Source organism: Diabrotica undecimpunctata, chromosome 3 (assembly GCF_040954645.1).
Source record: "Diabrotica undecimpunctata isolate CICGRU chromosome 3, icDiaUnde3, whole genome shotgun sequence".
NCBI lineage: Eukaryota > Metazoa > Arthropoda > Insecta > Coleoptera > Chrysomelidae > Diabrotica > Diabrotica undecimpunctata.
The window spans coordinates 162568410-162591466 of record NC_092805.1 but is presented as its reverse complement, the minus strand read 5'-3'; the positions used below and the strand labels follow the sequence as shown (position 1 = coordinate 162591466).

The 23057-nt window shown below is 33.4% G+C and overlaps 1 protein-coding gene across 2 annotated transcripts in view; it reads right to left on the bottom strand.

Moving 5' to 3' along the window:
• LOC140437739 (scoloptoxin SSD14-like) overlaps nucleotides 1-23057 on the bottom strand; it is a 37692-nt gene that overhangs the window by 4730 nt on the left and 9905 nt on the right. Inside the window, exons 1-7 of one of the 2 annotated variants that reach the window (XM_072527434.1) lie at nucleotides 20820-20836; nucleotides 16125-16268; nucleotides 13789-14009; nucleotides 10901-11096; nucleotides 2143-2343; nucleotides 545-779; nucleotides 217-407 (exon numbers count right to left, since the gene is read on the bottom strand). In XM_072527434.1, the coding sequence (XP_072383535.1) occupies nucleotides 217-407; nucleotides 545-779; nucleotides 2143-2343; nucleotides 10901-11096; nucleotides 13789-14009; nucleotides 16125-16255 (1175 nt within the window). In that variant the 5' untranslated portion in view covers nucleotides 16256-16268; nucleotides 20820-20836. Of the gene's footprint in view, nucleotides 1-216; nucleotides 408-544; nucleotides 780-2142; nucleotides 2344-10900; nucleotides 11097-13788; nucleotides 14010-16124; nucleotides 16269-20819; nucleotides 20837-23057 lie in introns of those variants that run through there. The other variant, XM_072527433.1, reaches the window with a different exon arrangement.

The window sequence follows — 23057 nt, the reverse complement described above, 5'->3', positions numbered from 1 at the left end:
TTATTTGAGAAATAGTTTAGGCTGAAAATAAAAAATTACCAACAAAAGAGTAGAAAAGACCGTGAGAGACGATTCCAAGTGGAAAGCCGAAGAATGGAGGTACCAGGAAAACGCTGTTATAATATTATACTAGACACACTATAGACAGCTATACAGATCATATGTCTATATGAGAAAAAAAGAACTAAACTACTGCTTCTGTGTAATTTTACTTACATATAATTAATACTGCTTGTAAGAGATATTCCATCACCATTTGGACCCCATACACAGAGGTTAGCTGTACCATGATCTTGAATAGATTCGAATGTAGCACCATAGTGTGTAGGATCATTAAATGTTCTGAGATCCGTGATTTTCTTTCTTACATCTGCAGCATAACGTTTGGAAGACAGCTTTGCAATCAACTAGAAATTTATACACATTTTAAGCTATTCAATAATATTCTGCAATTTTTATAACGGTAAATAATTAAATATTAAAAATAAACCATGTACATTTAATAGGTAAAATAGAATATTTAAATCTGAAACAAATAACTTACATCATCCAGTCCAGAAACGAAATCTTGGTCGCCAAGGCTGCTTCTCATAGCATAACCGTACTTTAGAGCTTCGGTTATCCTTTGGTAAGTTTTCACCGAAAGATGATTATTACGAGGTAAAAAGTTTTCGAGTATATTTAAAATATATGTCAGTATTATTCCTGCTCCAGGTAAGGGAACAGAATATATTTGTTTTCCGCTGAGTGTTGTATTAATTGGCGTAAGGAATTCGACCCTAAAAATAGTTAATAAAAATATATAATAAGGATAAAATGAAATTTTTCAAACGATAATTCTTAAAAAACCCTTATATTATGAAACCGTACATGTTCAATATGCAAAAGCTTGCTAGTTTATTGGGATGAGAATTTTCCTAATTTTAGTTTACCTTGTGCTTTTCGATTAACGTTTTTAGTGAGTAATCATTAAAAATGCTTTATTTTATTTTATTTTTTTTATTTTTGTTAATGCTTATTGCTATCGGTAATTTCTATTTAGCTTTTAACTGCAATTTTTACCTTTGTGTATCTTCATTGGGCAAGTAAATTCTGTTCAACGGTATTAGTTACGACCATTTGACTTAAGTAAAACGGTCTACTTATACAACTTTGTCTGCTTGCCAAACGTGGATCTCATGTGCTAGTATGGCCATAGTAATACGCACTGAATTTTTTTTCTTAGTTTCCGGGGAAGTCTCATAACAACTTTAACAACAAGACAAAAATTCCAGCCGCCCCGTTACACACAGTTGCAGGCAAGGTTACGAAAAGGTACACTTCCATCCAACAGAGACTACATGACCCCGAAGTCTTTCCAAAATCTAGAGATACCTCACCGGAGTCAACGCAAATAAGTAGCCCTCTTGAAGTCGGTCACCGGTAAGTACTACTGAACAATTAGTTCCGTTGCTTATTAATCTGCATTAATTAATGACTATATTTTCCTTAAAATAACAATAAATACATTTCTGATTACCTTTACCAGTGTTATCAAACAAATATATGAAGTTATTTTTGAAGTTTATTGATTAACCTCTCTTAGACCCTTGGAAAAGTGATTTATTTTGGCATAGCACACGACCTACGCCCGGATGAGCTAGACATTAACCGTAATAAGGGTTACAGGGTAAAGAAGGCTGTACTTAAGGATCTAGCATTACCGTGAGTTCTATACAACGTAGGTGGACCAACTTCAAGAGCGAGCACTCCTTAGAGCAGTAGTGCAGTCCATTTTACTATATAAAGACTCAGTGAGGTCAAAAGTACTGTATGCGAAATCACATAGCAATAAGCTCGAGAGTGCTTAAAGAAAAAAGATGCTACCTATAGCCAGTGGACAACACTACGCGTCACAAGGGAATTAATCCCAATAATTTTACTTGAGCAAAAGAGGAGAGATATGAAACAATCTATAAAGAGAAAATAAATAATAAAAACATGGACGCTTTTAGAGCCGTTACAATAGGTTGTACGTTTCGTTCAGCATGACATAGCACGAAGAATAAAGCGTACTCCACCTTTCTTATTATTGGTATCTCTGTACTTGGTAAACAAAGAAGATATTAAAAGATAATAATTTTATATAGTTTAATAACTTACTTGAAATCAGCCAAATCCTTTTCTGTAATAATACCACCATTAGCTTTAATATCTGCGACAAGTTTCTTAGTAAGAGATCCATTATGTATGGCATTTCCACCTTCCCTTGCAATTACTCTCAATGTTTGAGCCAATTTCACTCTTTTATATGTTTCTCCTTTCTTGTAAACTTGGTTTGTAGCTGGATTGATAAAAATTTCTCTAAAAATAGAATACAATAGGATAAAATAATTAAAATAAATAATATATGGAATGTAATTGCATAATTAACAAAAAGTATATCATAAGCCAATAATATCCGGAGCTCAAAATCTATATTATTTCAACAAATAAAAGAAATAAAAGCAGTTTGCAAAAATAAAAAAGAATTAAACTACAACAACTTACCAAAAGAATTTAAAAAAATGTTAAGAACATAGATTTTTTACCAAGAATCAGAAAAGGAAAGAAATCATTATAAGTAGAAAATGATGTTTTGTAAGGACAAAGAAAGAAATCTCGTAGTAGGCGGAAATGACCGACGGAATGATTTTAAACATGTATAACAATTCCTCGACTATATAGAAAATTTAAGTTAAGAGGTGGCTAAAGAACAAAATAATTAAGTAAATACAAGAGAAGAATTAAAAGAAATTATTAAACAGTTTAAGAAAAGAGTGCAGGTGAAAACTCAACTGTCAAGGAGCTCATAAAGGAGGAAGGTCCAGAACTTAAATAAGCTTTGTATAATGTCATAACTGGAGCAAAGGCACGAGGGCTTTCATTTGCATAAAAAACTAAAAGAATTAACAGGCAAAATATATTACAAGACTCTGGTGGTAGAATTTTGAGTGGTATTAAAGAGCCCTGCACTAAATGTGAAAATTGTATATTAGAATTATTTAAAAATGACCAAAGAATCTATCAAGAAGTAACATCTAACCAAGATACTGGCCCACCGATTCTAATCTCAGAAGTTCAGAAGACCATCGACCAAGCGAAACGAAGGAAAGCTTCTGGTCCTGACGAAATTGCAGAATTGTTACAACTATTAGATAATGAGAGCGTCGCGATTATTACCTTCTTGGTTAACAAGATATACAGCAGCAGTAAATTACCATAAAACTGGTTGGAATTAATACTTATAACTATTCCCAAGAAAAGCAATGCCAGATAGTGTAGCGACTATCGACTTATTAGTTTAATGAGTTGCAGGCTCAACATTTTTATGAAAGTATTGCATTGTCAAATATATAAACGTTGTGAGGGGATAACTGGTGATGAGCAGTTTGGTTTTCGAAACAGTATGGGTACTATGGGCTCTTTTTTGCATGTGAATACTCTTTCAAAAGAGCATTGATTTTTAGAAAAATATTTACGTATGTTATATAGATTTCGAAAAATTTGATAGAAAACCACAAAGACTACTATTTAAATGCTTTTACTTAGTTGGTCTGAACATGTATGCCATTAGACTGCTCAAAAATCTTTACTACAATCAGACCGCTTGTATTAAGGTGGATCAAGAGGTTTCAGCTAAAATTTGGGTGGTGAAATTAATAATACGCAGATGACAGCGCCATAATGGCAGAGAGCCTAGAAGACCTTTAAATCCTGTTAAATGCAGTAAACAACGAATGCACTCAAAAAGGCTTAACAATTAACGCAAAGAAATTAAAATGGATGGTGGTCGGAAAAATTAATGTCAAAGACTCAAAACTAAAATTAGGTAACAAAATCTTGGAAAGGGTAGAACACTTTAGCTATTTGGGTAGTTGGATTGACTGCAGGATTGAAAGTGGCAAGGAAATTTCGACCAGAATAGAAATTGCACGGAAGAACTTTATTAACTTCTTTAAACTTTATAAATCTTAATAAATTAGAAGCGTTCGAGTTGTGGTGTCAAATACCGAACGAACGTGTGATAGAGACCATGCACAAAGAGCAAGGACTGATCAACATCATCAAAATAAGAAAGGTTTAATATTTCGGTCATATAATGAGAGGACCTAAATATCGCTTACTCCAGCTGATCATTTAGGGCAAAATCAAAGGAAAACGCTGGGTTGGAAGAAAGCAACTGCTGTACTGGCTGCGTAGCATTAGACGCAACAACTGCGTAACAATGGACAGGTCAAACGGTCAAGAAATTGTTTCATCTAGCTGCTGATCGAGAAACATTTCAACTTCTCAATACGACGATAACCAACGCTTGAAAACAAGCATATATATATATATATATATATATATATATATATATATATATATATATATCTTCTAGGGCGTATAACTTCACACAAAAGCGACATCAGACTTTCCAAACCCTCTTGTGCCCTTGCACAACACGCCATTTCCACTAAACATCACATTGATTTCACAAATACCAAAATACTGGCGAAACAAAACAACCATCAGAAACGCTCCTTTATTGAAATGTGTGAGATCCTCAAGAACTCATCGGCAATAAACAAAAGAACCGACATCGACAATTTGAGCCAGGTTTACCACTCTCTCATCTTACGAAATAAATGATACCAATTATTCTTCAGTTAAAAGTTGGCGTATTTTTTGTTCAAAATAATAACAAAATTATCCCCTATTTCCAAGTTTCATTAAAACATAAATTAAAAATAATATATCAAATATTTCCGCCATATAAATTCCACCTGTCCAACTAATTATGCAATGTCCCCTGTAGAAGTTCATAATTGTCTCAAACCTTGGAATTTGGTGACACATGGCCCTTAAAAAAATTTTTCGGTATCGCGTCAAGTTGTTTGCTTAGATTGCAATAAATCAGAACTTTTTTGGTCTTCAGTGGAGAACCATCTAAATGAAGCCAAATGTTCGTTTAAAATTTTTTAAATATTCATATCTACGAATATGAACATTATTTTCTGCAAAGTTTGTGTGTTTTTTGTTTTTGTTTTTTGTTTTTTCTTTTTTGGTTAAGTTAGTTTTAAATAAGGAGTAAAGTGTACAGTAGATATGATAACATCGATAACATATTGAGTTGTAAGTTATGAACTATATCTGTATTTCTTATAAACTCAATGTCATTTGTTATATTTTAGAGAACTGATGAAGCTTTAGAAATATAAAGCGAAACGTCTTCAATAAACTTATGAAGTAGTTGACTTCTTTTTTTATTTGCCAACCTGAATGACCGATTAAACCTCTGAATTCACTAGTTGAATACTTTAGAAATATATATATATATATATATATATATATATATATATATATATATATATATATATTATATATATATAGATATAGATATATATATATATATATATATATATATATATATATATATATATATATATCTTCTTCTTCTGGTTCCTATCCGTTTCGGATGTTGGAAATCATATTGGCAATCATGTCCTTGCTCGCTGCGGCTCGAAACAGCTGCGTTGAGGTTTTCTTAAACCATGTTCTTAAATTCCGCACCCATGATATTCTCCTTCTACCAGGTCCTCGCTTACCTTTGACTTTACCTTGCAATATAGACTGCAGCAGGGAGTAACGGTGCTGATTTCTCATAACGTGTCCCAGATATTGCAATTTTATGCGTTTGATCGTAAACACAATCTCTGGTTCCTTCTTCATTTTTTCTAGAACTTCCTTGTTCGTGATCCTTGCTGTCTATATATATATATATATATATATATATATATATATATATATATATATATATATATATATATATATATATATATATATATATATATATATATATATATATATAATGTCCAGTTCATAGCGTCCTGCACCTTCCAGTTTCCAGACTCTTTTTCTTAGGTGCCGTCTTCTTAGCGAAGGTTGGCGATGACCTCTGCAAAGTCTTCCCTATTTTGGGCTTTGCTTATTAAACTTTGAAAGTCTAATCTTGTCCAATCTTTGATGTTGCGCAGCCAGGTCATTTGTCGTCTACCCGGGACGCGTCTGCCTTGTATTTTCCCTTCTATAATAAGCTGAAGGAAGTTATACCTGTCGTGTCTAAATATGTGTCCAAGATATGACGTTTTACGCTTCTTGACAATTTCTGTGAGTTCACGTTCTCTATTCATACGCCTTAAAACTTCTTCATTTCTAACGCGGTCGGTCCATGGAATTTTCAGCATACGACGAAATACCCACATCTCAAAGCTCTCTAACGAGCTGACTGTTAACGTCCAAGCTTCAACGCCGTGTAATAGTACACTATATGTATAACACTTTATCATGCGGTATCGTAAGGACAAATCAAGATTACGGGTAGTGAGTAACTGTCGCATCTTTAAGAACGTGTTTCTTGCCTGTTCTATTCTACATTTAACCTCTTGTTCTTGGTCTAAGGTTTCATATATTCAACAGCCTAGATACTTAAACTTTTTCACTTGTTCAACTAGATTGTTGTTGACTAGTATGTTTATAACTGGTGTGTGTTTTTTTAAAATTACCATTGTTTTGGTTTTTTTACATTCACCTTAAGGCCGTATAGTTCTCCTTCTCGCACTACTTTTGTTAACATTATTTGTAGTTCTTCTTCACTGCCAGCAATCAGTACTGTATCATCGGCATATTTCAGGGCTCTATTTAAGTGTATCGGCCTAGTCTCCTGATCAAAGATATCTCTTTGATATTTCTTTTGGACTCCATCAAGTCATGTTATTTTTGGTCTTCCCTATTTTGTTACCCAGTTGGTTGTCAATCAAATATTAATTGCAGTAGGTGTTGGTATTTTGTTCTCTGTACGTGATCGTATCAAATAAGCTGCTTTTGCTGTATTTCATTTTGATTGGTTGTTCAATTTGTGATTTGTCTTTGTTTGTAAAAGTATTTAGTATTAAAATTAAAATTATAGTTTGTAAAACTTAAATAATTACAACATAATATCATCTTAATTGAAAGCTACTTTAGTATTTTAAATTGCTACGTTGAACCTGGCTCATAATGTGTCTAAGTGTGTAAGTTTTGAGAATACCACTTGTCTAAATAACCAAACGTTTTCAGTAAACCAATAATTTTAATCCCGAACACTTCAAATAAAACATTTGTCAACATCTGTCAACTAAAAATAAAATAACAATTTATGAGTTCTGCTGACTGTTCTTTCTTATTTGCAATCATATATGTACTATATTATTATATTGCTTCAAATATTTAACTAGCTATTTTTAGAAATTCCTACTTAAACAATCTTAAAACAATTCCTTTATTTTTAAGTGCATAGTTCTCGATATACCTGCTGATCTGCGCCAAAAATCCATTTCCGGAACAAGGAGTTTGTGCTTCGTTCTGTAAATGTGTTGCCAGATTTCACATTTATAAAGTACAATGCTTTTAAAAATATTGTTACAAACTTAGCTGAATTTTTACTGATCAGGGATACTTTTAGACTATCGCAGTAAGTTTATTGAGCCTATTATTTTTCTCTTTTATAATTTATTCTTCGATTTCTGGTTTAGTATATAATATTATGAAATAACCTTTCCATCTTCTAAGTTAATTTTATCGATTTAACTCCTCTTATGCATATGCATTTCGTTTTTGTTGAACTAACATTTGGATCCGATCGCTCGTATTATTGTATTAATCGCTTTGCCATCAGCTGTAGATCTTTCTCGTTTTGTGCAATGACTGGTTGATCATCTACGGAATGAAGCGTATACAAGGTTGGTTTGTGGTTTAATGTTACATCCATTTCAGAACATGATCTTCTTTTTTTCAGTGCCTCATTCAGATAGATTTTAAAGAGTATTGGAGATAAATTGCAGCCTTGCCTTAGTCTCCTATTCTTATCTAAGTCTAATATTAATAGATGAATATCAATACTAAGTACTGACTAATATGAGTAATAGTAGCAATACTTGCTATAGTCAACATAAGGGAATTGTATCATAAGCTTTGGTATCATAATTCTACAAAATAATAAATTAGTTGAAACATCGCTAGCCATTAGTTTTTCATTTAGTTGGGTAAAAGTGTATATAGGCTCGATGCAAGAGCATACATTGTGAAATACTGCTTACTGTTCTATCTTCAGAGGTTAATATTTGTTTTAGACTAAGGTTTTCATAACTTTTCAATAATATACTCTACTTAGAGTGGTGGTATCTGGTATGCAGCGGTAGTTCTTACGGTCTGCCTTATCTTATTATTCTATATAATTGTGATATTTATAACTTTGTTCTGCTTTATCGAAATTCCTTGTTTAGGTCTTCACATTAACTGAAATTAGATGTAAAAATATAGTTATGTATATTATTAGCAGCTATTTATATCTGCTATTATTTAACAACTTGTTGATAAACATAGAAGTAGATAACAGCCTTAATCGAAATTATTTAAGACTAATTTATTATTTGAAATATAATTTCCTGCATTATAATATTTGACATTCTAAAAATATTTTTATCGAGATTATACCTATAATGATTATACCTATATATAGTCTGTTATTTTTGTGTTTGATACAGATCTATCAATCTGTTATTATCGGAGTTCTACAGAAATATTGTGTAGGCTGCTAGTTATGTTTTCCTGCCTTTAGCTATATTATAAAAGCCCTTCTTCCTGCTTGTTTCGATTTATGAATATTTTTGATAATTGTGACTATGGTTATACTGTCTGCTTTTTTCTTCTTCGTCGTAATATTATATCTGTAAATGGCTCACTCTAGTAAGGAAAAGTATCCATTTTTGTTTATTTTATTAATAAGAACCAAAAAAGTGATAAATGATAAGAGATTACCAACTTCAATAGTAAAGTGTTGAAAGAGTTTGAGGCAAAAGATACGGTAAATAACCAATGGGAAGCCAACAGTAAAGTTGTGGTCTGACTGGGAGAGGAAGTAATATAAAAAACATCTAGTTAAGGGCCTCCTAGGCACAAAAAAACTTTGTGGTGAAAAGATAAAGGTTAGAGAGAAGAAAGAGACTAGACAGAGGTATGACAGGTTTAAAAGAGAGGAATATAAGGATATGTACAAGGTAACAAAGAGCGAAGAAAAGCGCGCTGTAGCTACTGCTATGAAAAGATCGTCTGCACAGCGGTATAAAGAGTCCTCAACCCGAGGAGATCAAAAGGGGTATACAGAATTGCTAAAGCAAGGGACCAGTCATCAAAGGACTTGACTTACGTGGGTCAAATTAATAGTGCAGATGGAAGAGTGTTAAGATCCGATGTTAAAAAAAATGCAAAGGTAATATGAGTACTTCAGAAAGTTACTAAATCAAGAACAAAAAAGGAGAGACAGAGGTTGCGGGAACCTAAATGATAATGTTATAACTGAAAATAACGAGAGTTGAGGCTTTAAATAGGATGAAGAATGGTAGGGTAGTAAAACTTAGGGAATATCTGTGAAAGTTTGCAATGCTAAGGGGATTAGGTTGATCTGTTGTGGCAAATGATAAGTAATATTTTCTTCTTCAGTGCCTTATCCGGTCCGGATGTTGGCGATCATGGTTTTGTTGACTGCTCTGCGAAACAGCTCCGCTGAGGTCATCCCAAACCATTGTCGGAGATTTTTCAACCACGAGATACGACGGCGTCCCGGTCATTTTCTGCCAAATACTTTACCCTGCATAACGAGTTGAAGAATTCGATATTTTTCTTCGTTCCGCATCACGTGGCCGAGGTACTCAAGCTTACGTTGTTTAATTAAATTAAGCACTTCTTTTTCTTTTGTCATGCGCTGTAGGACCTCAAAGTTGGTGACATGGTTCACATAAGATATTTTTAATATCCTTCTGTATATCCACATCTTGAAGGCTTCGATTCGTTTTTCAGTGGCTTGCGTCGGTGTCCAGGCTTCAACTCAATATAGTAACACTGGAAGAACGTAGTACCTCAGTATCCGCATCTTGGTTCCCTAACTGAGATCACTGCTGCACAGCAAGGATCTCAACTTAATAAATGTAGACCGTGCCATTTCAATTCTGGATCTAATCCCATTGTATGTTGAGGGTAGTTCCGAGGTAACTGAATCTGTCGACTCTCTGGATATAAGTAATATATATTAGGAAAAAAGATGGCTTATACATGGTGTAATGGTACTATTGTATAAAGATAAAGGGGATATTCAGGACTAAAAACTGTAGAGAGATAAACTTAATGTCACACACAATAAAAATTTAGGAGAGAACGTTAGAGTGAATATTAAGCAGGGAAATAACGATAGAAGAAGAACAGTTTGAGTTCAGGAGAAAAGAGAGCTACATTTGGTATTTATAAACCTCGAGAAACTATACGCTACAATTACAAGACATGAGCTATGGAGATGAATGAAAGAAAAATGGGTTCCTGAGAAATACGAAAGGCTCGTGAAAAATATGTATAAAAGAGGGGACACCAAAGTAAGGACTTATGCCGGATTAACCGAGTTTTTTAGTGACGATTGGGTCACGACGTAATTAGGGAAAGGGATGAGGTGACTAGTTTTAAAAAGGGTCTTAAAAATGAACAACAACTGCATTGGTTTGGTCATAGCAGACATAGAAATGAAAACTATGTGGGATAAAGGATAGAACTTTTAGAAGTCAAGGGAAAGAGAGGTAGAGGGAAACCGAGGAGAAGATCGAAGGACTGTGTAAAAGAGGACTTGAGAGAGCAAGTTTTAAATGAAGAAGAGACGAAGAAACTTTTGATCATCACTTTGGTTTTTCAGCAAAGATTTTTATGTTAAATTGATATATTTATTCTATTGGCAGATTTGTTTTTATTATTATTCTCTGAATATATTTCTATTAATATACCGTCATCATGGCATTTGTAATTAAACACAGCTACATACCTTAATCCACGGTCAGCCCTCACAACACTGATTTGATCTCTTACGTTATTGTATGTAAGTTCGTTCATTTCAATTCCTTCTTCGCAGATTTTAATTGTAGGTTCTACTAAAGCACTCCATGGAACTCCACCTCCGAATTTGTTATATAGTGTCCAGTATCCTCTAGTCTCGCCAGGAACTGCTACAGATAGACCACCTGTAAAATATATTTTGAGCCATTAGAGATTCATAAAATCCTCAAATGGAAAGTTCTTAAACATTACTACTTATTATTATTTATATATTAATTATTTATTATCACATATACAAGCTGGTGCAAGTATTAGAGAAGAGCTACGAGAATATCATCGACATAAAGAAGCTTCTTAAATGGAAAAGTATTCAAAAATTTGGTTCTCATGTATTACCTGAGAAATAGTCTGATTGATACTATAACATGATTGATTTATTCAAATAATTATTTTATTCAAATTTCTGTTGATTTTATTCATTTTTGTTAACTTTCTGTTTGGGTTTACTATTATTATTCTAAAAATAGTTGGCGCTCAACTTTCTATTAACTAAACATTCTGTCTAATTTTGATTCTTTATCGTTTTTCATCTTCATCTGTATTATTATTTTTTCTTCCTGGGCCCGTGTGCAAAAAGATCTCCGTTATCACTGAAGCTAAAGCCTATTGTTGTTTCCTACACCCAGCCCAAAATTGTTGTACCCTGTAGAACTTTGTATAGGCCTTTTGCTTGGTGTGACCTAAATATACCAAAGTCTCCTCTTGATTGCCCTTATAGTTTTTGTCTTTTACGGTCCAGCACCTCTCAGTCGCATAATACATGTTCTACAGTTTCTAGTTCCGTATCACAGAGTCTGCACTTAAGGTCTCCATTATAAATGCCTATTTTATTGAGGAATTATCTTACTGGACCATTCCCGGTCAACATTCCTGTTACTATTCTCAGTTTTTTCCTGCCCATATGAAGCAGTTCCTCTATTCTTTTTCTACATATCCCAATATCGCCCATGACTCTCTCTGGCCCAGTCCTCTAGAGCCTTACGAACTGCAGCCTTTGGTATTTTCAGAGTTAGAGTCAGTTCATTTAATTCCTTCGATCCTCTTTTTGTAAGTTGATCTGATTTTTCGTTGTTTTAATGCCCTGATGTCCTGGTACCCAGACAAGCTTCACCTTGTTTCGGTCTCCCAGTTCATTTAATTCTTTGATAAACTCCCACACCAATCTAGACCTCACTTCCTGACACGCCAGTGCCTTCAGTGCCTCTTGACTGTCAGACAATAAATGGATATGCTCTTTTTTAAGAGCTCTCTAAAAGCGGTGCAGTTCCTCTAAAAGGCAAAGCTTGCGCTAATTCTTGGATTATTGGAGTATATTCCTGCCCCCACGCCCTCTGTAGTTTTAGATCCATTTGTATACCAGATCTTACACCAGATAGACACACTATATGAATTCCTTAATGCCGGACAAGGCGAACTTGTGGGTTTCCTGGATCATGATCATACAAGTTGGCCAACGTTGGCACTACATTATTTTGGAGCAATGCTAAATAATTGTTGCCGTTCAAATTGCCATCTATGAAAAAGGGACCTTTGATCTGATCTTAAATATTCCCTGTCCACACGTTAACCTTCTCAGGGTATTGAATATTACCTTCTTTCATCCAGTGAAGATTTTCCCTGGACCAATAGCGGCAATTTTGCCGATTAACATGACCGTGAAGAGTAAAGGTGCACTCATCAGAAAACAAAACATGTTCTAATTGGATCACATTGCTGTCTAACATTACCATTATTTGTTTAGAAAAATACGTTTTTCTGTCAAAATCATCTTCCATGAGCTCCTAAGTGTATATAATTTTATAGGGATGCATTTTGTTTTCTTGTAATATTCGAATAACCTATGAATAGCTAATATCGAGTACTGGGGCTGCTTTTCGAACAGATGTATGTTGGTATTCCTCAAACTCAAGCATAACAGCCAATTTGGTATCGTCACTTACTGCATTGGCAGCTTCTTTTTTTACCTTCTTAACGTGACCCAGCTCGTGGAATTGCTTCTCTATTTTACTAATTGTTCCTTGAGATATGTGCGACAAATTCTGTTAAATGGACTATTTTTCTGGGTTACGGCTATTGAAATTCAAACGACTATAGCACTGACAACTACTTCTGTCATGGAACAATAAGACATTAGCGTTTTAAACCAAAGTAAACAATTTTTGTTTTTTTTAACGTATCAATAAAAAGGAATGCTTAAAAAGTTTTTGGTTACTTTATCAATACAAAGACCTAAATGGGCAAGAAGTATAAGACGGTGGTAGCGACTTTTGACAAATAAATAATTTTCTTTTCTAAATGTGAATTTTTGCATTTTACTTAGTATTTCCGAAACAATCAAAGATAGGTATAGGACATTGTATTCAAAAAATGTCTAAAATAATCTGAGGAATTTAAAAATTAATTAATATACAGGGTGTTCCATTTAAAATAAGCAAGTTGGTATTAGCCACTGTTATTTGATACACCCCGTATAAAAAGTTTTTATGTAAAAAAATGCGCAACTATAAATACTAATCAACATGTTCGACCGTTTTTTCGAATAGTCCCTCATTTATTTATTAGCTAATTTATTCCATTTGACTGACACACAGTGTATATGAAAATATATTGGAAATAATTTAGAATTTCACATATTTTAATAAATACATAAGGTAACATTTTGCAATACGGTTAGCTCTTCATTCCGTTCCCTGAATAAATACCAGAGAAGATAAATATGCATACACAGAATATAGAACAGTTCAGAACCGCTATAAATAAACAAGAATGTGATACTGCCAGAATAAAAGGAAAAAGATTACATTATAATTATATTACCTCTCTCAGCTAGAGATTGATTGCTAACGAACATATCTTCAGTGGCTCCAGACGGTGCCATTTCTCTTGAATTGATAGAATAAACTTTATTTTCGGCTCTGTTGTAATAGGTAGCAAGGAATCCTCCGCCTACACCCATTGTTGTAGGATTTCCGACACCTTCACAGAAGGCGGTGGCAATAACTGCATCTATCACGTTGTTTCCTTTTTTTAAAATATCCCTAAAAGTAGCAATATAAAGATTTATCAGATATATAACTCAGAATAAAATAAAATAAATGGTAGCTAGCAAACAAAATTACGTAACGTAAAAGATGGCTGTATTAAGAATCGAAGGTCCAGTACCAGAGACAATGGATAAACTCGCCTATCTTGTCAATAGCATAAACGAAAAGTAGGATCCAACAATAGGAATCAGAAGCTGAGTAGAATGAACTCGAGCAGCTCGTGTTGCTCGAACAATTGTTAAATATTTCCAGTATCTACTACTACATTAAGTATTGGCGTGGGCGTTAAGCAAAAAATATAATTGGAGAGTATCAGATGGGCTTTCGACGAGGAAATCGACACTGGATCAAATATTTACAGTCAAACAGATCTTGGGTAAATTATGAGAACATGACATTGATGTTCACAACTTGTTTGTAGATTTCAAACAGGCATACGACTCAGTAAAAAGTAACAAACTCTACAATATATTGGCTGAATTTTCAATACCACACAAGCTAATTAGACTCATTAAGGCCACAATACATGAAACTCAGGCATGTGTACGAATACAAAACCACCGAAGAGACTTTCTCTAAATTTCGTTGGTTGTAACTCCGTTTTACTGACAACCATAAGTTTTGTCTTAGAAGTATTAAGTTTTAGCCCATATTTATCAGATACTTCGGTTATCCTGTTTATAAGTCGTTGCAGGTCTTCTTCATTGGAGGCAATAAGTACCGTATCGTCTGCATATCTGAGATTGTTGACGTTAATTCCGTTGATTTTAATGCCTGTATCTTCAACTAAGGCTTTTTTGAAAATAAATTCGGAGTAGATATTAAAAAGTAGAGGCGATAGAATACATACTTGGCTCACTCCACGTCGTATTTCCTCTGCTTCCGTCGAGTTGTATCCAATTCGTATGTTTGTACAGTGATGTCAATACAAATTTATGATATTACGGAGGTCTCGGTCATCAATTCCCACCTGTTGCAAGACACCTATAAGTTTGTCATGATTTACTCGGTCAAAGGCCTTTTCGAAGTCGATAAAACACATTTATACCGATTGTTCGATATCCCTACATCTTTGAACCATGACCTGCAAACTGAAGTGCTTCTCTGGTTCCAAGGTTATTTCTGAAACCAAATTGTGTTTCACTTAGTTGTACTTCTATTTTGTTGTAAATTCTCGAGTGCAGTATTCTTAGGAAAATTTTAGTGTGATGATCGCTACACTGTTTGGCATTTATTTTTTTCGGTATCATTACAAATGTTGACACTAGCCAGTCTGTTGGTATATGTCCTGTTGTGAATGAGACCACATAAATATGAGTTTTGTTCATCAACAAAACACATAAAATGAAATTGCTTCAAAATACTGTTGCTATAGTCTTTTTTTTAGTTAAGTTTTTTACTTACATCAGTCATGCGGCCAAATGATTTTCTTTTCTAGCTTAACCTCTACATTTGGTGAACTACTTACATCCATATTACTTATTTCTTCATCACTTCGCATAGTAAAATGATTTTGTATCAGTCACTTGAAGAAACTAACCTCAAATATTGCATCTCAAAGCAACACACGAAAACAATGAGTAATAATAAAAGCATCTTAACTTGTTTCTGCGTGATTCACAACTTACATCCCCCCTTCTTAACCGGTAAGATCCTGACATTTCCCTTTCTTCTCCTGTATAGGTATTTTATTATTCGTGTTATCTCATGACACATCCCAATTTTAACCACTGCTATTTAAGTACAGTGAAGTACAGAATGTAACCTATCTAATGAATTAATAAAACAGAAAATGAAAATTTCTGACATTCCTTTTTTTCCCCTGTACTCTTCAATTGGTCAATATAATAAAAATAAGTCAGCTGGAATACTTTGGTCACATTAATAAGCGTATTGGTAGAATAAGAACGGCAGAGCTTAAAAAGACCGTCAATAGTGCAAAACGGAAAGTGACAATTCATACACAGCCAGAAGCTGATAGTTAGTGTGACCAAGACTAACACTTATCAATCGATAACGGTCATGGAACTAGAAAAAGAAATGTACAAAAATAAAAACCCAAATACTTCAATTTACACTTTATGTTAAATAGTTATAAATATTTTTTACCTTCCAACTTGAGCACATCCCGGTGCATTGCTGACAACAGCACCGTGTAACCCCGATGATGAAAGTGGATTAGGCAATGCTGAGAAAGATCCCACTAATAATAAAAGTATAAGTCCTTGCAAGACCGGCATATTCACTGGTTACCTAAAAACATCATATTATACATACGGAAATTAAATATTGGGTTATAAAATATGTTTTATATTAATATTTTGATTAACTTTGATTAGGTGAACCATAAAAAATTAATAAAAAATTAGGAAACAATTAGCTTCTAAACAAAAAATATTAAAATCAATATTGTTGTGAAAATATTGCAGCATATACCTATTTCTAACAGATATTTAATGAAAATTAACCACAATTTTATTTTAAAATATTTTTATTTGGACGTTTCGATTTCCACTTAGGAAATCGTTCTTAAAATACGAAGTGGAAATTGAAACATGAAAATGAATGTATTTTCAACTGAAATTGTATGAATATCAATTAAAAAGAATAAAGGATTCTTTAAAAGATTTTTAATATAATCTACTAATCATCATCATCATCATCATTTGGCTCTACAACTCTATGTGAGTCTTCGCCGCGTTTACTATTCCCCTCCATTGTTGTCGGTCCTGAGCAGCTATTTCCCATTGCTGTATTCCCATTTTGCGTAGATCACTGGCTACTGCATCCTTCCATCTCTTTCTTGGGCGACCAACTGACCTTCTGTGACGTTCCTGGAATGTGGCGTTTAGGAGTCTTTCGTCACTCGATATTAGTACGTGGGCCGCCCATCTTATTCGGTTTGCTTTATTGTAGTGTACTATGTTTTCATCTCCATATATTGTCTGGAGTTCATCATTGTCTCTTCTTTTCCATTCTCCGGTTGTCTCTTCTCTGCAAGGCCCATAGATAGTCCGCAGTGTCTTTCTTTCCAGTACCAGTAATTTTGTCGGTTCCCGCTGGTTCAGAGTCCATGTTTTGCTTCCATACGTTATTGTGGGATGAATTATTGTCTCGTATTCTCTTATTTTGCTGGTGTTGAGGGTATTTTTGATTTAAGTACGCTCATTAATCAGTAATATGTCCTATTTCCTGCAATAGTCCTGGCTGCCACGTCCTTTTCATATTTATTTTTAAATGTTATGATCGCTCCCAGGTACTTGAATTCTTGGACGACTTCAAAGTTGTATTCATTGATTGTTACGTTTTCGTAACCACCATGTACTTGGTCTTGTCCTCGTTGACCTTCAGACCAACTTCCTTGGTTCCGTTTTCGAATAGGGTGAAAACTTCTTTTGCATCTCTGGTGGATTGTGCAATTGTGTCCACGTCACGCCAATAGTATTTTTGATACTTGGGCGGCAAACCTGTTTGTCAGTTGTGGTTGAGCTTTCCTTACCGCATGTTCCAGTGCAAAATTAAATAGCAGGGGTGCTGCCAATTCTGATCCGTGCGGAAGCGTTCTCTGTGCTTACCTGTGCTAATCGTACCAGCTTTCCAGGTACTCTTATTTCTACCAAGGTCTTCCACAATGCTTCTCTGTTAATAATTGTAACAAAAATTAGGTGAAATTTTTATTAAGTTGGCCGTGAAAATATTCAATCTAAAATAATTCTTCACAAAAAATACGTAATAATCTAGACTAATTATTAAGGTTGATCTGCACGCTCTATTAATTGGCTTCTGGTCCTAGAAATGTCTCTACTGCGGCATGCTGCTATGGTAAAATTTTCAACTTAATTCTAGATTTATACATGATTACTCTAAAGTTGATGATTCTCTTACAATTAAAAAAAAAGAAACGTAACAATTTTCAAGGCTCAAAAACACAAGTAGAATTATTAGTTTTTTTTTAAGAATGATTCCTTTATAATAACGGACATATCATACTTCGAAGAACTATTGTCGTACCTTGTATATATATATATATATATATATATATATATATATATATATATATATATATATATATGTAATATATACATATATGGTCCTATAGATTTAGGTTTTTTATAGATTTATCAGACTTTCAAAACAAAAGTTACAGTACTTATCTATTATTCTGTAAGTTTCAGCATGGCTAGTTCAAAATTCAAACCGATAACACTCTTATTAAGAAATGCTGTAATCTTCTATCACAAATTTGCACAGACTAAAACTTCTTTTTATCATTTTCGGTGCATTCAGTGCAATAAATTCTATTGTATCACGTGCTTTTGCGAGGGTCATTGATGTAATCTATAGACATTTGTAAACAAATATTATATTTTTTATTAATTTTTTAACTAGAAACATGTATTGTCAATTTAAAAGGACATTTACTGATCTTTTGTTTTGCATTAAAATAACAGTCTTTTACGTTATATATAAATAAAACTTAGTTTCAAGCTTCATAATAATATATTGTTTTATTGACCTCCACTAATATCCTAAAAATGCAGGCTCATATAAAAGAGTTCATCAAATGAATAAATATATTGTTACGATAAATATTATGGCGCATAAAACTGTAAATATATAATTACTAATTATTTTCTATTCTAGTAATTTCGGCGCTCAGTTGAAAGACCTGTTTGCCAACCTGAATTCTGATGAGTCACCCACGATTAGAAATTTCCAGAAGCAGGCCGAATAAAACCAGTATGAGCGACCTTCTCAGCTCTTCGATGGAGAATAGCCGCTATTCCGGAACTAAGGGCATTTTATATTTAAAGAGGAATTGTTGTAAACAGTTAGTTTTTGAACAGCGGGTCGAGTATTTAAAATGTAACGCGCGTAGATAAATTATATAATTATTAGTGTAAAATAAATTAGTTATATTGTACAAATAAAGACTTTAAATAAACTTGTAAGTGTTATAAGTGTAGAACCTTTGATAATAAATAAAAAACAATAAATTAGATTAATAATAATATTACAATATCCATCAAAACAAAGCAATAAAAGTAAAAGTAGAAGATGAACTAACCAACCCTATTGAAGCTGGCAATGGGATAAGACAGGGAGATTCCCTGAGTCCTCTATTGTTTAACCTGATTATGAATGAAATAATAAGAAAAAGTAAGAACTAAAAAAGGATGCCAAATGGTAGAAAAATAATCTGCTATGCAGATGACACAATACTACTCTCTCAAAGTGCAGATGATTTACAACGTAAGTATGCTGCACCAATTTAATATAACCGCCAGAAAATTTAACATGTTAATTTCCCCAAAAAAGACAAAATACATGGAGCCAACAGCAAATTTACTAAGATGTAAATTGAAGCTGAAAGGTTCAATAGAACAAGTGATGGAGTTTAAATATCTAGGCATCACATTATCTAGCTACAGAAAGCTCGAAACTGAAGTGGAAGATCAAGTGAATAGATAACCCAAACAGGGCCGCAGGCTATCTGAATGAAACAATATGGAGAAATAATAATATCGGGAAAGAAACGAAAAGCAGAATTTACAAAACAGTCATCAGACCAATAACGACATACGCGGCAGAAACAAGACCTGACACAGAGAGGACAAAAAGGATTTTAGAAACAGCAGAGATGAACACTGAATTGATGGTAAGACACTATGGGGCAGAGCTAGAAGTACAGATATACGACGTAGATGCAAGGTGGAGAACATCAAGAACTGGGTAAGAAATAGAAGATTACAATGGAATGACAACAAATAGAGTAGTAAAGACGGCAAGGGGCGGTTCCCCAATAGAAAGACGATCAGTAGGAATACCACGAAAACGATGGAACCACAACTTACTGGAGACACATTAAAAAAGAGACAGAGTCATGTCTATATAAAAAGAAGAAGAAGGAGAAGATATATATGAATGGGTATAGTGAAGGACGGTTGTACCACATAGCCTGAAATACACTTAGATGTAATGGTACTTCCCGTGGCGTCAGTAATTTTAGTGAATAAGATGCACACTTGCTTCTCGTGGCGTTTAGCGTGTTAAGTAAATTAAGGGTCAAATTTAATTAGCAAGTCTCTAATGAAAGATTTTCTCTTACACTTTGCACAAAAAAACCTAAAAACTTTCATAAAACTATGAATTTCCTCAGCAGTTAAAAAAGTACATTGTGTGCAAAAAATTACAGATTTTTCATTGTTTAAACAATGATCCACTTATATAGATTATGTAGTGTCTTGAAAATATCTTTTGTTTTCTCCTAAACTTTGATATAAAATTTATTTTAACCTGTATCGAATTACATTTTTATTTACGTGTGCTGTAATTTTATTTGATCAGGCTACTAAGAGACACTAAAAATATAAATCTATATAGCTGAGACCAGCCCCTGGTGGACGACAGATGATGTAGCTAAGAATTATCAGAGAATGGACTGGCTTAAAATTTCAGTCAATAATAATAAAGACTTAGAGTTTGAAGAAATGTTAAAAAACTATTGGCAACGTTTCACGAGCAATATAGAAAGATATTTCTAGAGGGCAGAGGATAAAGTATGAATAAACTATGAATAAATGAAAAATAAAACTAAACCCATTATTTAATTTGTACAGACAAATTCAATCGCTAAATTGCCGTATGTAGTGAAATATATTAATACAAAACCTGCATACTTATGATAATATACGTAGCATATTATTAGTATGTACACATAATAAATATTAAAGTTTACAGTTAATTTTAACTGTGCAAAATTTGTGTCATAATCACAAAACTATATAAAACAAAAAAGTTTACTTTTCACTAAATCTTCCAACACTGTTTACATCACACTATACTAGATGATAAGTCACGAATGACCAAACGATGATAGATCACAAATCATGAGTTTATCTATACACAACTTATCTTCAAAAGTAATTTCGCAAATTCAAATTAAACTAAATTTAGTATAGAAATAAAAAATACCTCAGTAATATTATTCTATTTTTAGCTTATATACTACTTTTAATAGTGGAAGTTCCTTCTTTTAGTAAAAGAAGGAACTTCCACTATTAAAATTCGATTTCTGCAAATTTTAAATATATCTTGATTATAGTACGAGTAATATGAGAATTCAAGAAAAGTAGACAGATCGGTTTTCCCGTGATATTCAATAAAATTTATAAATATAAAATACAAAACCACAGAAATAATAATTGCTACATAAAACATATTCCTAACGTGTCTAATTAAAATATTTTTCGTTAATTTTTTATGTTTTATGAAATTTTTTTGTTCAGTATTTAAAAACTGGTAAAACCCCAATAATAACTAGATAGTCTAAGAGCCAAAATATTATATAGGGGTTAAATGTGGACGGTTTTCCCTTTGGTATCTTTTTTTATGTTTTTTCGTAGGTAGATTCGATTTTTCGAGGATCTTCTTCTTCTTTAAGTGCCATCTCCGCGATGAAGGTTGGCAATCATCATAGCTATTCTGACCTTCGAGGCAGCTGCTCTGAACAATTGCCTCGAGCTGCAACCAAACCACTCTCTCAGGTTCTTCAACCAGGAAACGCGTCTTCTTCCTACGCTTCTCCTACCCTCTACTTTTCCTTGAATTATGAGTCTCAAGATGTTGTATCTTTCGCCTCTCATCACATGTCCGAGATATTGCAATTTTCTTTCTTTTATTGTATTTTCCATTTCCCTCTCTCTGCCTATTCTCCTTAACAATTCTGTATTCCTGACTCTACCTACCTTAACAATCTTAACAATCTTCTAAATGTCCACATTTCAAACGCGTTAAGTCGATTTATTGTATTCCGGTTTAATGTGCATGATTTAGCTCCATAGTAGAGTACACTGTGTACATAGCATTTAATTAGCCTTATTCTGAGGGCCAATGTCAGATCTTTGCTGCATAAAATCTTTTTCATTTTCACGAAGTTAGCACGTGCTTTTTCAATTCTGACTCTTATTTCTGCAGTATAATTGCTATTTTCTGTGATTATCGTTCCCAAGTAAGTATATCTTTTTACTCTCTCAATATGCTGGCCGCCTACCGTTAATATTTCGTTTGTATTGTTGTTCTTGTTAATTTCATGAATTTGGTTTTTTTGATGTTAAGAGAGAGTCCGTATTCTCCACTATATCTTAATATTTTGTTCATTATTCTTTCTAAGTCTTCCAAGTTGTCGGCTATTATGACTGTATCGTCGGCATTCCTAATGTTGTTAATTAAACTTCCGTTCACTTTTATGCCGACTGTCTCGTTTACCAAAGCTTCTTGTATGATTTCTTCAGAATAAGCATTAAACAATAACGGCGACAGTATGCAACCTTACCTGACCCCTCTCCTTATCTCCACTTCTTCTGACACTTCTCTTCCAATTTTCACATTTGATCGTTGGCTGTAGTATAAATTTGAGATCAATGTTACATCCCTCACATCCAGATTCTTGTTTTTAAGTACTTCTATAAGTCGATCATGTTTTACCTTATCGAATGCTTGTTGTAGTCTATAAAGCATACATAAAGATCTCGATTAACATCCAAACATCTTTGGGTCAGCACGTTAAAAAAAATAGTGCCTCTCTTGTGCCCACTCAATTCCGAAATCCAAATTGGGAATCACTAATATCCATCTCCAGTTTAGCGTGTATTCTATTATGGATGATTTTTAGCAGGGTTTTTAAGGTATGTGACATTAGACTGATCGTTCGGTAATTACTACATTCTTTGGCATTTACTTTCTTTGGTAGACAAATAAATGTTGATGTCAGCATTTTACGTGGAATGATTCCTGTGGAATAGATTGTGTTCATTAGTTGGACTAAAAGATCTATGTTTTTTTCATTGACCAGTTTTAGCAATTCACTTGGTGTTTCATCTGGACCAGCAGCTTTATTATTTTTCATGGACTTTACTGCATGCATAACTTCTTACTTTGTTATTTCAGGTCTCTCGTCTTTACTCTGATTATCTTAATATATATTTTCCTGTCTCTGGTCATGAAATAATTCCTCTATATATTCTTTCCATCTTCCTAATT